The sequence below is a fragment of the Aulonocara sp. 'chitande type north' Nkhata Bay genome, linkage group LG12 (genome assembly GCF_057382095.1).
Source record: "Aulonocara sp. 'chitande type north' Nkhata Bay isolate Kocher_YH1m ecotype deep benthic linkage group LG12, A_spYH_male_GT1.1, whole genome shotgun sequence".
Classification (NCBI taxonomy): Eukaryota; Metazoa; Chordata; class Actinopteri; order Cichliformes; family Cichlidae; genus Aulonocara; species Aulonocara sp. 'chitande type north' Nkhata Bay.
This window is the reverse complement of record NC_141355.1, coordinates 33,997,187-34,012,568: the sequence shown is the minus strand read 5'-3', so window position 1 is coordinate 34,012,568 and position 15,382 is coordinate 33,997,187. Positions and strand designations below refer to the sequence as shown.

Below are 15,382 nucleotides of genomic sequence, written 5' to 3'. Positions count from 1 at the left end.
ATTTGCAGTTTCGTTTAATTTAAGATGGATCGATCCCAGACGGCCTAATTGTGCACCTTGGAAAGCTCAGCATCTCTATCTCTGCTTCCTCTATGTCCTCACTTAAAGTGCCTGCTTTCTTCTGACTGCAAAAGTCATGTTTACTGTGATGTCTGGAGCTGGTTTAGAGCAGGTTCAGTGGCATGTGTTGAGTATGCAGGAGATTTCACCTTCTGTTTGTTTAACCCTGTAACCTCTGTTTTCTCATCATATGGAAAGGGAACTAAACTAAAGACAAAGTATTGAAGAATCAAAGGCAGTGTTAGAGTAAGTACGTTTTTATTGTTTAGAAATACTGACTCTTTTTTTTTTTCTTTTGGCACATGTTGACTGTGATTAGAGGAAATGGTAAGGAAGTCCCTGGGGGAGGTAATTGAATAAAACACCCTATCCACCCTCATGTCAGCCTAGTTGACAGGCCCCTGATCTCAGTATTTTGCTAGCAACTTCCCTCAAGGGTTTCAGTGAGACTCCAAATGTCCTTTACGTCACTGACAGAGTTTGTAGCCCATCCGTCACTCCCTGAACGTCTGCCAAGTGAAACTCAAAATCGTCCCACATAGTTCCATCCTTGTTCATTTCCAGAGCCAAAGCTAACCTCGTCAGTCTGTGCTGTATTTTATCAGATATTAATTTGGCCTCTACAGGAAACCCTGAAAAGACGGATGCATTATCTTCTTCACTAATTTTGTTGATTGATTTTTTTCAAAATTGCTTTAGACAACACTAAGTTAGGGGGCCTTTGAGTAGATTGGGGTAAAAGTAAAATACTTGTATGCTTTCCTTTTTTTTTGCCTCAAGCAACTTCAAACAAAGGGGATTTTGGCAGAACACCCAACCCACCAGCAGATTACACTCTTTCCATTACAGAACTAAATAATAGGGGCTGCACAAAAATGAGATGGGGCCGCGTTTTATAGGTGCTACCCAGAAACTTTGGCAGGGAGTCCTGTGGCTACTGTGGTAGTGAACACGGGGGGTGGTGCAGTGGCGTTTTTTTTGCAGGAAAAGTGGTGGTGGAGGCTATTTTAGGAGTGAATGAGCTTTTGGTTTATGACCTGGTTATCTGAGGCTACAACCTATGACAAAAGCAAGGAATGAAAAGGGGGACTGTAAATACCATTTAGAAGTCATTGTCTGCAGATTTACCTACTTAGAGGCATCTGTTCTCATCGCTTTGCTTTTTTCTTTGCACTTGCATTGACCCTTGCATGAGGGTGCTTTTAAAAGAAAAACCTCTCAAGCAAGGAGGTGAGGTGTGGTCCATTAACCGCTGAGCTGCCTCCTCTTAGAAGTCACTGACTTCTCCGAAGCATCTTCTAACTTCATTAAAGCAGCCGTACTAAACGTGCGACTGTCAATTTGCCTTTCTGTGATCTTCTGAAATTTACATGTGGATTGAGGATGCTGTTGTACAAAAGGGGAACCACACTTGTGTTACCACCAGCTGTGTCGCCTCTGAAAAGAACCCTGTAACCCCACACATCTGGCCCAGTTTGGCCAACATTAATGGCAACCAGTGCAATGCACTGTATTAATCATGTGTCATTTCTGTCATCTTTGTTTGTAGACTTTGAAACAAAACTTTGAAACATTGCACACATTCTGCGGGCTGCCTCCAGTTTTTGAGCTTTGTTAGTGCCTGAACAAATTGGTTTTAGTCCGTAATACTGTACATGCTTACTTCTATCATAAACTCATTTTGTGTAATGTTGTTATAGGGGAAATGTTGCTCACGCAGTAAGCCTGTTTTGCTGTCCCCTGAGTCCAAAGCATGTAATAAAGATGGAAGGAAGCTCTTTATGTCAACCCTCTGTGAGGAAGCAGTTGTCTGTAATTATCGCTGCTTTTCATCCCTCCTAGCAAACACAACAAATAAGTGCTCTCGTGTGACCGGGCAACATGTTTCAGAGAAACTATTTGTTTGTTTGTGTTCTTGAGATCACACGACCACAACCCCACAACCCCCATATCGCTTTTCGTCACCCATCTTTTTTGGAGCATCAAGTGGATTTCGAGTTGCAATGTGGAAAGCATTAGCCTCAAATCCCAGCAAATATAATAACAGGGCGATTAGTTCTCTCTCTCAGTGATTTTCTCCAGTTTGTGCCTTTTTTTTTTTGCCTCTCGTTGCTGGGGTGGTGCTGTATTTTGTGAGCACAGGGCTTGGTCAAGGGCGAGTCCTCCTCTTCTCTTTCCCGGACTTTTTCTATTTGTAGATCTGCATGTATTTTATTGGAGTTTTTTCCCCATTTTCTCTCGCTTTTATGCGGTGGTGGTTCTGTTTCCCATCACAGTCTATGATGAAACCACAAGAAAGCCTGGGGCCTTGTGACGAGAGCGCAACAGTTGCTTGGTGACAAGTAAGAGGGTGTGAGGAAAGGGCTGGGTGTGTTTGGAGGGGAGTGGGCCTGAAGTGGCGAAGAGCCAATCAGTGGATGAGCTCTTCCTTTTCTGGAGGACAAGGATAAAGGGTCCATACCTACGCCGTTCCAATGCAAAATTGGCCTTTTCTTTTTAGTGTGATAGATGTGTGGGCATCCGCAGGGCTTTTAAATGGGCCATTCATCTTTACGATGGCCTCACTTATATCAGAGTCCTTGCAGATCTGTTACTTCCCATTCCCACCACAAGCAAATGATGCCTCAAAACCACATGGATCAACCCCCTACCCTCCCACCCCCATCTCTGTAACAGTGGCAAAACGCTGCCATATTTACCCTCTCATCCTGGAAAGCTAACTTGGCCACAGCGGTGCGGGATGTTTGCCAGCGGCAACCCATTCCAAGCGGACCATGTGCAGACAAGCAATGCTTCATCCTGAAACTCAAGAGGAAAGTTTCCTGAAGGAGGAGAAGAGAGAGAGATGGAAGACATTTGCAAAGTCATTTGGCTCTTTCTTTTTGATACAGTGCATTGAGCAGCTCTGCATGCAGCCAAGTTCGGTCAGTTTAATGCTCACTCTGTTTGAGGAGAAGATATTTGAAGGACGTGAGCTCATTTGGGATGCAGTCAGTTGCCCTGTCCCTCCTGATGTTATCCTCTTTGACTTGTGGAGTAACAGCCATGATTGCTTTTGGGGAGCAGTGACTCATAATTGCTCTCGTCCTGCTGCCAAAGTCTCAGAAGCAGTGTTTCCCTGTCTTTTTGTTGCCATGACTGCCAACATCCAAAAAATTGTAAATACAACATAAAATCAACATATGAGTCCCATTTTACCAAATGAGGATACGTTACATTAAGAATAATTATCAAGATAAGTGTTGAAGCAGAGCAGCCAGCATTAATCCTGAGAAAAAGCCCCCCCCCTGCCAGAAGTCCCCATAAACTCTGCATCTGTTTGCAGGTGCATCTTTTGAGGCCTGAGAAGTGAGCATTATTTAATATGCCTCGTCTGTCCTCTGGATGTCAGCCTGATGATAACTTGTTTCCTCCACTCATCTCATAGCTCCCCTATGTAAGGTTGGCAAGTGCATGACCCCCACTGAAACACCATTAAGCTGTTTTTCCAATTTTATGGAGTCGTGTTCTGCCTCAGCCGCTCTCAGGTGGATTTACGATCTGCTGGTTGATATCCTTGCATGCCAAGACAGTATTAATTTGCTAAGAGAGAAGGGAGCCATTTACAGACAATAGAGTGGCATCATAATTGCAGGAACCTGACACCCTGCAGCTCCTTGCTGCTGTTGAACTGCTGTCAGCCAGACGATGAATAGCTGATAAGCTTGACTGAACAACACAGCCGAAACAACTTTAATTAAAATCAACTTTGGCTGACGCACTGAGAGCAGTCGGGGACGCTGATTTACTCTAAATTAAGTGTTAGCACTACTTTGTGGTGGATGCAAGAAGCTGGAATGCATGTTTGCGTGCAAACTAACTGCTGTAAATATCGCACAGCATGCTGCAGAGTATGGGAAGCTAATTATAAAAGATATGAAACTTTAACAACACTTAGTTTTAGTGTAAGTAACTTAATTGTACATTTATTTACCGCTTCACGTGTACCAATAACACGCAGAGGGTTAACTTGGAAGTTCATTGATCTACCACAGAAAATAACTTTTTATCAGTGCTGCTCAGCTCTCCTTATCTGTGCGACTAGCTCAGAGAACCAGCAAAGAACGAACCTGGCAACTGACCACAGAAGTAACGTTTAAAGTCTGTGAGGGTAAAGCATCCCCAAAGAAATGCTTATCTGTGTCAGTTGAAAGAGAACGACAGAAAAGCAACGGCAGAGAAGAAGCGAGTAGACGATAGCGAGAGAGCAGAACAGATGACAACACACCAGAGAGGAAGTTGGGAAACTTTGGATTGAAAAGAGAATATGAAAGAGCCTTGGAGCACAGCTGGCTCACCAAGGGGTATAATGACTGTCATATTGCAGTGCATTAGGTCATACTCAGCCCAGACAGCTTAGCTTGATAAAAGGGGCCGGTCATTGGCGAACCACATACATAGCAACAAGACCCCATGGAGACGAGCCAAACAACAAAGTATTGTTTGCTCCTCATTAATGTTTGACTGACAGGCAAGAAGTAAAACTGTTGTGATATTTATGTGTGCTCTTCTTCTTTGTGGAAATGTCAACTTGTTGCTCTTGCAGCATCTTTTGCACCTTCTGTTTACACAAAAATGAATGCCATACCTGTACACTGGGAAGCCTGTTTTGATCCCCACATATTAAAGAAAATGGGTTTCCTGATCTATCAGCCATTCAAGTTACGAGAATTTACGTCATCTGTAATCAAAACAGTCACACAATAAATTAATATTTTCCATTGTAATGCAATCAAAAGAGGAATTCAGTTGTAGCTGTTAAAGCTCTCTTGACAGGATCCCCCCCGAGGCTCACTGTGATGAGCGGTGATAGCTCATCATCGTTCCATCAGCCGTTGTTTATTTGAATTCCCTTTTCAGCGAAGAAAAGCTCTGAACCAGCCATTGTTTGCCTTGGGAACCCGGCTTTCTCTTTTTTTCTTGCGCTTAGCCAGATGGTTGTTATACACTTCCTCAAAATTCAATCCATATTTGCTTTTGCTACATATCTGCAGGGTCTTTTCTTTTCTTTATGCTCGTGTGTTTGCATTAATTGAAACAATGTTGTCATTGATCTTGCTTTAACATTTTTTTGGCCAGAGTTTAAAATGTATGGAGCCTGGGCAAAGAATATAATTATTCCAAACTTTTCGTCTATAATCATTCCAAAGACATTAAAAAATTTAATTGCACAAGTAAATTTCACAGTCCAGATTCTTAATAAAGCAGGACACATGTGCGGCTGAGTTTTACGCGCCTGTTTAAAAGCTTTCTCCAAGTGTTTGATTTTCAGTTTAATACATGGCTAATTCCTTACTGCAAACATTAGAGGCTGCTTTATAATCGTAGTTCACGTTCTCTCTCTCTCTTTTTACAGAGTGTTACACTGCCAACGGAGAAGACTACAGGGGCTTCCAGAACCAGACCAGCCTGCATGGGGGTAAACCTTGCCTTTTCTGGAATGAGACCTTCCAGCACCCTTACAACACCCTCAAATACCCGAATGGAGAAGGAGGTCTGGGCAGCCATAACTACTGCAGGTGAATATTTTACTTTCCACAGAGCCATAACTTTAATTTCAGTGGTCACTGGGACATAAAAACTGCAGAATCAGACCCAATGAAAAATCCCTCAAAAGTTGGTTGACTTTAACTCAAATTTGAAGTTTATATAGCTTTTACAGTAAGTTAGTCATCTGCTATACATGCGCACAGTTTCACAACATAAAAGCTTCGTTCGTGACGCAATCCAGAACAGTATCTGTGTTCAGCTCAACAGAGCACTGAGCAAATGCCATGCTAATTCACACTGTGGATAACAAGAAAAAGTTAAAAAGTACATTTTTACAAGATTAATGAGATGTTTGCCACCATCCACACAGCTGAAATAAAACACTGCGATCTGTTAATGCATAGAATTAAGAACTTAAACTCCAGTACATCACAAGATACAAATGTGAGTAAAAAGCCTGAAGGAAAGGGATGTGCACAGTCGAATTTGTCTTCTTTCTTATCTCTTTGCTCACAAGCTCTCAGATTTCGCATTTTCAATAGAAGTATTTAGTTAGAAGAGAGTGGCATTGTTGTTTTCATCACAAAATATGAAGCTGCCGCCAGCAGCTGTCAGCTTGCTAACTGGGCTTAACACAAAGACTGGTAACAGGTGGAAACAAGTGGCCTGCCTTTGAGCAAAGGTAGCAAAAACCACTAATGAACACGTTGTATTCTGTTTGTTTCATCCTTACAAAACCGAAGCTCATGACCAGTAATTTCCTAGCCGGGAACCACTGCTCCAAAACTGTTTCTGTTCAACCTTTTTTCTTTTTATACCTTTGTTACTCTAAATCCAGGATGGACTCACTTCCCTCGGAGGTCACACTCACCTCAAAGTGACCTGTGCAAATTGATTTAAGTGATTAATAAATAAGGCCTGATTTCACAAATGCAGTTTCTGATCTTTTGTTGACAAGGATTTCAGTGTCTAGATGTAGAGCTAAGGGTAAAAGTTCATTTAGGCATTTCTCTGCAAGCTTCACTCCTTTCCACACACAGCCTTTTGAGCAAGCTTTTCTGGCGGTTGCCTGGAAGAATAACAAATTTTTCCCTCATGCTGTTTGTTGTAAAGCAATCTTCTTTTGTGTTGCAGATCCATCAGATTTACCACAAAGTCCTAAGCTGTGGCTCACAGTCTAAGCCTACCAATTATATAAGCACTTATCTTGTTTTTGTTTATGATGATGATCATTTGTTATTGATTAGTAGCGCCTTAAAAAGTTTCTTTTCAATACTGCTGTTTGACGGAGCTTTGAACTTCGTGGACAAAGCACTTGACTTTGTGAAGAATTTAGAGTCATGTTGTTGTTGTCTTGCAAAGGGTTTAAACACCAGGGACCAGCTAAGACATTTGCTTCTGAATATTTTATATGTAGTACCAGAGGAGAACGTTTAGCCCTGTCACCGCAAGGACGCAAATACGCCTGAAGAGTTTGTGTAAGCAAATCTCTATTCCTCATCCCTGGAATGTGAAGGGACACAGTGGCTTTGGGTGTCTAGCAAGCCCTTTCTCTCCGTCAGTCACACTCCAAGTACAACTGTCAGTATTGCATGCACAACTGTCAAACTTGTGTATTTTCAGGGAGCCACACTCATTCGTGAGTCAGTTCAAATTCGCAGAGACGTCCAGAACAGTGGCTTGGCCCAGATCGCCCGGCCATAAGAAACAGAACACCCCTTCCTCCTCCTCCTCCCGGGCCCAAAGCCTCTGAAAGCCTCTCTATGTCATGGTTGTAAACTCATAACGGAACAATGCTTTCAAGTGGCACTGGACAGATTTGTTTTTACTTCAGCTGGATGGGAATTCGGAAGATTTATGAGCAGGATACATGCAGAGGATGGAGAAAAGCTTTCCTGCGTATTAGAAGCGTATTATGTCCAACACACCATTCAAAATGGACATCTTCATTTTTAGGATTTGGCTGTTTTCTTGGCCCCTGAAGCAGTAAGCAGACATTCCAACTCATTGATAGCACGTAGCTTTGCTTCACTCACGACAGAGGGATTTCTGTCACTTAGGGCTGTAGCAACAACTGTTTTCAGAGACCCTCCTTGTAAGGAGTCACCCATCAGCATTGCTATGGGAAGCAAAGTGGCCTGTTCATTGTGGAAAGATGAGGGATGGCATTTTTGTCTGTACAAGGTCAAGCATTTGTGAATGTCTGTGCATGTTGTTGACTGCAAATGTTATGAACATAACCGCAGAAGAGGGAGTTATCCCACTGCATAAAAATGTGTAATGCTTGATTTGTTTGATCACAGAAAGCTGGCTCACGAGATGGATTTTTCCAGCCATGTGGGAAAGTGTCTTGGACATTGTTGCCCAATTTGAATTGTAAATCTCCTTATTTGCATGTGGTGCATCTTGCAATTCAAATTGTTTCCAGTGTTTCTTTAACCCTCTTTAACCTTCAGATGCTTTCTCATCTCCCTGACCTACCCATGTTTGTCTCTCCTCTAAGGTTTAGATTTTTGTCGACAGTTCTGGCTTGAAAACAAAGAGGTGGTAATCCTTGGACAAAAGGAGAAGTACCAGCAAGAAAATGGAGTAAAATGAGGAGAGCCAGGGAAATGTTGGCATGTCTAACTGTTAGGCCAATTGTAGTGTTAAGAGGTGAGAATTGAAGCCAGTGCCCAGGTGGAAAGTGTGAATCCAGGAATCATCACACATCTTAATTTTAACACACAGCTCCAAGCAAATATCAAGTTTTGTGAAGCAGAGAAGTAGAGGATTACAAACTGACTTTTAGTCCCATCATTGGCGTTTTTCCTGCTGGTGATTTATTGGAGAGGGCACCAGAGTGGTGCTGAAGAAAGAACCCTAACAGCCCCCACATTTCATTTTTATAGCCCGCTATAAAATATCCGAGTGAAAACAGGGGGAAACTGGGCAGAGGGGAAATGTCACATTATTCCCCTGCAAAGAAAGGAGCACAAAGCCTCAGGAAAAGGACAAGAGCGCTCATTTCTAAGCTGAGTCTTAGCAAGGCAGTGAATATCACATCGCTAATTATCAGCCTGGTTGGATTTTGAGCTGATTTCTTGTTATGAAATAGATGTTAATTCTAACTCTTGGTGTTGAGCTCGGATGTTGCGTCCTAATAATTATGCAGTTGTACGCTTAAAAAAAGACACTTTTTTTTCAGACCTTAAGCACTTCTTTGACATTTTGGTAATACTTTGTGACTTTCATAAGAAGAGCATCACAGAAATAGAAATCCTGATTTATATTTCATTTGTTCGTTCTAATCCACTGTTCCTTAAGGGCTGCTATTGGACTGCATTAGTATGAGGGTGTGAATTGCTTGAAGGTTCAGTGGGTGGTTGAATAGCTTTGCCATCCATTTGATGGCTATATATATGCAGGTGTGTGTGTACGGTAGGATTTATGAGTGTTCAGTATGGCTTCTAATGCTTTTCCCTTACATAGATGAGATAATGGAAATGCCAGAGTGAAAAGTGTTCCCCAAGTTGATTGTAATTGAATCTCCATGATGTCAGGTGCAAATTTGAGGTCAGACAAACTGCAGCCAAGTTGTCCACTGGTGGTATTACTTTATTGTGATCCCAAGGTGCTGCTTTGTTAAATTGAGGAAGTTAATAGAAGTGTCCCACAAGAAGATGTACATCAACATTATAGTAATATCAGAAGCATAGAAGGAACAAACTTCCTGTACTAAAATGTTCTCCTTATTTGAGCAGGTTTTTGTGTTCGGTTTACAGATGGTTTGGTTTCTTTCGTCTTCGTTTTGAGATGTTAAGAGATTTCTGCCTCCATTCAGCGATGCACACCGCTGCTGGATATGTTTGGGGAACAATAATGAGCTCCTGATTGTATAGTATTATATTATAATCCACATTTTATCATTTTATCTGTGTCTCCAAGATGTAATTTGTTCTGTTCAGACTACTTTGGTGTGTGGTCCTATGTCCGGGTTAAATAATCTTTAAATAAGTGTATTAATACTGTGATACTTTGTTTTCTTAAAACATACTCTCTATTTATTTATTTTTGCTGCCCTTTGCATTGCAGATCACAGCACGTTGTTGTCCTTGAAGCAATTAACTTCTGCCTTATACAGACTGATATTGACTGACTGATCTTTGCTGATGCCAGTGTTCATCTTTTGCAATGTTTTTGGAGTTTGAGCGAATACAAATAGTGGATTGGTCAATCTGAGTTATTTTGAAAAATCACTTTTGGAGCTAGGTGGTTTTAAAGTATTTCCTGCAACTTGGTTTGTGGTGTACAAAAAAGTTAACAGTGTGTTAATCAGCAGCAGTGTCCTGTTTCCTCAGGCCTCACTGTCAACAGCTTTCATTTGGGTATGTTTTGTGCTGAAGAAATTGTTTAAACAAAAACTGATCTGCTGATTACCCAAAGCAGTGACGACTGTTTATCTCAAAGCATACACCAGTCAGCCACAACATTAAAACCATTGACAGATGAAGTGAATAACACTGATCATGTGGTCGCAATGCAAATTATCTGCTGGGAAACCTCAGGTCCAGGCAGTCATGTGGATGCTACTTTCACACGTACCCCACCCCCTCTCGCTACGCACTGGGACAATGCTCCCAGCCGCACTGCAAAAATGCTCCAGAATGGCTCGAGGAACATGGCCCGGCCTCCAGAATCCCCGGATCACACTCCGATTGAGCATCCGCAGGATGTGCCATAACAGGCCAGAGCCACAGAGGCCCCACCCTGCAACCCACAGCACCCAAAGGATCGCGTGCCAACATCCTGTTGCCAGACACCCAAAGGCGATTTTGTGTCCATGATCCAATCAGACCAAACTGTTTTTGTGGGCTCACATCCCCTACGCATTATAGGCAGGAGGTTTCAATGTTGTGGCTGATCAGTATATAGTTTCTGTTGCTGCTGTGAGTGCTGTGAAATCATTTCATTTCCCTTAAACATATCAAATCTCAGAAACTGATATTTTCCAGGCACGTTTAAACCAAGATTATTGACATATAAGATATGAATAAAAGTAAGGTAAAAAAGTATGAGGCTGGTTTACCAGCAAGACAGGACACGGGAAGATCACAACTTCACATTTAGCACAAGTAGACCATGAGAGAGCAACAATAGACAGTAGACTATACATATCAGCCTACAACTGACAAGCCCTCTTCTTCAATACATGCATTCATGGAGCACAGCAGCGGGCAGCAGTTTGCATGCTAAATCATCCAAGTCAATTAAAGAGTCTTCTCTCAGGCAGTAAATTGCCAGACTCTGATCTGCTGTTGACCTCAAATCCCTATCCAGACAAGCCTCTCGCCACCACTGTGCAATCAGCATTTCTCCACTCTCCAATTCGGCAAAATGATGAATGTGACTCTTTCAAGTTTTTTTTTCTCCATATCTTCAATTGTTTAAACAAAAGTCACTGTAGAATCTCGAGTTTATCTCATGAAAAAATGTTAGGACGTTTCATCTCCAGATTTCCAGAATTTGAAAACATAGTCTGAAGTAAAGGATTTCTTTTCAGTAGTTACGTGCAGTTTCCGTGCCAGGCATCATACATTTTGGGACTAACGTAAAGGAAACCTTTTGAACAGCAGCCAGCTAACAACAGCTGTTTTTCTCAGTCTTCGTCTGTAAGCCCCTCTTTCCTTCAAATGTGCAGCTTCGGAGCCTTTAAGGCAAAATGCAATGTGGCTATAATTGGCTCAGTACCAAAGTGTGTGGCTCACTCTGAGCAAAATGAGTCGATCAGCGTAATTGTGCCAATTAAATGTCCAAACATCTTCTGTGATCTACCTCTGGGTATGGGAGTGTTTCAACAAGCTCATCTACTCAGAGCCAAGCAGGCAATCTGTGACGCACACAGAGGTGAATGCAACCTCAGACACACACACACATACACACACACAGACAGACACACTTTATGCAGTATATATATATATATATATACGTAAAATGGATTTCCGCATTAAGTTTTCCGCTGATCTGCCCTATGCTACCTCAGCTGTCTGCTTTCCACCTTCCATTTTGACCCTCACACACACTCTGTATGTGTGCGAGCTAGCAGCTCGAGGCAGGATTGATTATATTTCCCAACTTTTTGGGCTTGCCTGTTCATTTAGCTCCGTGGATGATGTTCTCATGCTTTTACTGAAAGGGTGTGTGCAGGTGTGTGTGTGTGTGTGGGTTAGAAAAAGGATAAAATGCTATCTGAGCTCCAGGGTTTTGGTGAAAGCTCAGAGAGGGGGAGCACACTACATCATGTACTGTTCAAAGATGTCAGTAGGTCAGATTTGGGTTGGGTGGTCTGCTGGATGGATGTTTTTTTAATGCTAATGGCTGTAATTCATGCCTGACTTTTGGAGGGATGATTAAGAAAGTGCACTAAATTGCATAAGTGGCAGCACTATCTTAGGTTTGTTCTTGGAGTCTTATTTCAAATAGGACTATTATGTGTTGACAGGCGCAGAAAGGAAAGAAGAGGAAGAAGAAATGGAGAAAGGGTATATATATCAGTGGTTTTATGCTTGGACCCAGTTTTTTTGCTCTTTTTCGCCATTTTAACAGTAGCCTCGGGGTAAACAAACAGGTGTCTGCCTCCAATTTGGGTGGAGCGACAGACAGATCTGCACTCATGATATCAAGTCCAAATTTACTGGCAACCAAGGCTGGTTTCCTGTGAACATGGGAACATTTTAGGTTGAGAGAGATGATCGTGACTAGATGAGCCTTTTCTTTAAGACTCCCATGGCTAACAGGATGCAATAAAGAAAGCCATGTTTGCTATGAATTCAGAGTAAAAGCTTTAAGGAGCTTAAACTTCAGTTCAACTCTGAAAAGTCTTCTTTGTCAATACCTCATTCTCAGTGTGAAAAGAGAGGAGGAAACTCAGGATAGTGTGTTAGATAGCAGAATAAAAGACGTGGAAACGCCCTTCACAACTGTGCGCACAAAAGGTGAAACGGGATAGTGCAGCGCTGCAGGGCTTTGTCAAGATGCTACAATGAGGTGTGTCAAAAGAGATGAAGAAAAGGTTTTTGGCAATTACCGTCAGCGCTAAAAAATAGCGATGTCATCTTAGAAGGCTTCTTTAGTCAGCAGAGAGTGTATTTTTCCAGTTTGGAATTATCTTGAAATGGAGCTTAAAGACATGAAGCAGACCAAGTTGTGCTTCCGCTGCACACTTGCTGCTTTGACTTTATTTATCGGCAAATTAGAAGTTACTGTGAAGGTCATGATTTACAAAGCTGGATGATTACCCTGGAGATATGAAGCCTGCACAAGGCTTTTAGGTATCTTCAATCCCACTTCTCATCGCTTTTGTAAGTGAAACTGAAAAGGAAAAGCACTGAGGGGCCCATCAGCCTTATTCTCATGGGTTTAAAGGGCCTTGATGAGGATCAAAAGAGGCCATAGTCTCAGACAAAAGCTTGGCCCCATCAGCCGTCCTTTTTTTTAGGTCTGTGTCTGGCCCAGAACAAAGAGGCTTCCCCCCCAACCTCTAACTAGACCAATTGGACTGGCTCTTGACTGGCATGCAGGGTCGAGCCTCCAGAGTACAGAGGAAGGGGTGAAACCAACAAGCACCAAAGGGTGCTACTAAGGATGACTGACACAGCTGAGATAATCTCCTTCTGAAACATAGTTGAGTATTCAGTCGATAGCCGGTCTTTTTGATCTGATATCCCACTATCATTTTTTCTTCCCATGCTTTTCCCTAATCCTTTTTTTCAGTTCTCCTCAATCTTTACTCTGAGAGAGAGCAATCTGATGCATTCACCCATCATTTTTTTAATAATAGATATCTCGGTACGTGCAAAATTTCCTTATTTCCACTTTAAACAAAAAATGTGCACAACAACAAACATCTGGCAAAGAGCAGGGCAAACACCAACCAGTTTTTAAATGAAGCGGGTTGTTAAACAGGGAAACATTGCAAATTATGTGCTGCTATACTGTCAGATTATAATTTTATAATCACAAGAGGAGCTTCAACTATTCTTCCCACTATTTGTTTCTTGTTTAAAATTATCCAATGCAGGCAAATGATTGTTATAATTTTCTGCAGGAATCCTGATGGGGATGTTCAGCCGTGGTGCTACATTGCAGATCATGAGGACGGGATCTACTGGAGATACTGTGACATCCCTACATGCCAGAGTAAGAGACTGCCACTTCTTTATCTCGCTCTCTGTCTTCATCCCTTCCATGCCCTCAGGGGCAAATCTTGGGCATACGGTCCAACCACTTTCATTGCTATGCTCATCTTCTCGCCTGCTATGAATAGCTTTTATGGACTGCGGTGGCTTGTACACAGCTATTATCATCTAAAAAATGTCTCTAATTGCCTTCCGTCACTCCTCCTCCTGCCATGCCTGGGCCTGTCTTCAAGCTGTCACTGCCTACTTGTGTGTGTGTGAATGTGCGTGTGTGCATTTTTGTATATATCTATCTTCATAAGTTTCCCCCTTTGGCTTTGCAGCTTGTTTTGACATGCTTTTTTGATGTGAGCGACTATGTGCATCTACCAGTTTGTGGATGCTTTTGTGTGTTTTGTTCACATGTGGGTGTGAGAGTTTCCCTGTCCAGTAATTCCAGGATTAATATGTGTGATGGACTGTTTACACAGGGAGATTTAGTGCTTCTGTGTGTCTTCTCTACTAGTTTGGCACATATCTAGAAAGAGCTGCCTGTCTTTAATCCCGGTGCTTTTGTTCCCTCCACCTTTTTAATCGCTCCTGTTGAAAACAGACTCTGATGGATCAGCCTAACACTGTTTTTGATGCCAAATATCTGAATACCCGCAGAGGAGATTCAGATCTAGTGATTTATGGCACGTAACTGGTGCACATGCTGATGTTATTAAATGCAAACAATGTGTTATTATAAAAGTGCCAATAAAGTTGGGAAACAAATATTATTTTAATAACTAAATGAATCTGATAAGTGAGCACAATAGGAGAGATAAAGGCAAAAAAATTTACCAAGCAGAGCTTGACTGATTTGTTTAATTTACATAAATATTCCATTTTCCTCTTCAGTCATGAATGAATAACATTCCATTTAATCTAATCAAACCCTACTTTATCGCTGCGTGCCTGAGATTCCTTCTCTATCTTTATGTATTTTCTATTATTATTTTTCCAAATCCTTAAATATCTATTGTACTTCTCCTGTGGCTGCCTGAGCCCTTTTCATTCCTTAATATTTAATGTGTGTAGTGTTCAGTTATATCTGCAGTGCTTACCACTGTCACCGCATTAAGGGTCTAACCTGTTCTGCAGGGTTAGTGATGCTAGTCCAGAAATCCTAATTAATAAAGACTAAAGACCACAAAAAAGAGGTAAAAAAGAAGAAGAAAATGCAGCCTGTCTTGGAACTTGAGGTAAAACAGTAGAAATAGTGCAGGTGGAAAGCTGCAAAGCTTGCAGTAGGTACTACGAGGCACTACTAGGCCTCAAGAACCTCCCAGCCCCTCTAGCTATCCCACCATTATCCTGTCTGAGTAGCATGCCTGACTAAAGCCTGCTGTTTGAATGGCCCGGAACCCATTAACCCGTCTAATAATGCCTGTTGGCTGCACGGCCTGTGTGTGTAGCCATAGTTATCCTCGGTATATTATGCATATAGGAGCTTGTCTGTATCCCATTAGAGTTTTGACTGACCTATTTCAGACAACTGTCCATTTAGCACAGTGTGTTTTTCCTCCCAAACCACAAAGGTTTGGAAGAGCAGTGTGTACATTGAGAGCTTGTCACTGTCTTTGGTAAAATTA

General features: G+C 42.0%; 1 protein-coding gene across 3 annotated transcripts in view; it reads left to right on the top strand.

The window, feature by feature from the left end:
- kremen1 (kringle containing transmembrane protein 1) overlaps positions 1-15,382 on the top strand; it is a 63,206-nt gene that overhangs the window by 18,762 nt on the left and 29,062 nt on the right. For all 3 annotated transcript variants that reach the window (XM_086315264.1, XM_086315263.1, XM_086315262.1), the window contains exons 2-3: positions 5,456-5,618; positions 13,676-13,767. In XM_086315264.1, coding sequence (XP_086171390.1) covers positions 5,456-5,618; positions 13,676-13,767 — 255 coding nt within the window. The remainder of the gene's footprint in view (positions 1-5,455; positions 5,619-13,675; positions 13,768-15,382) is intronic.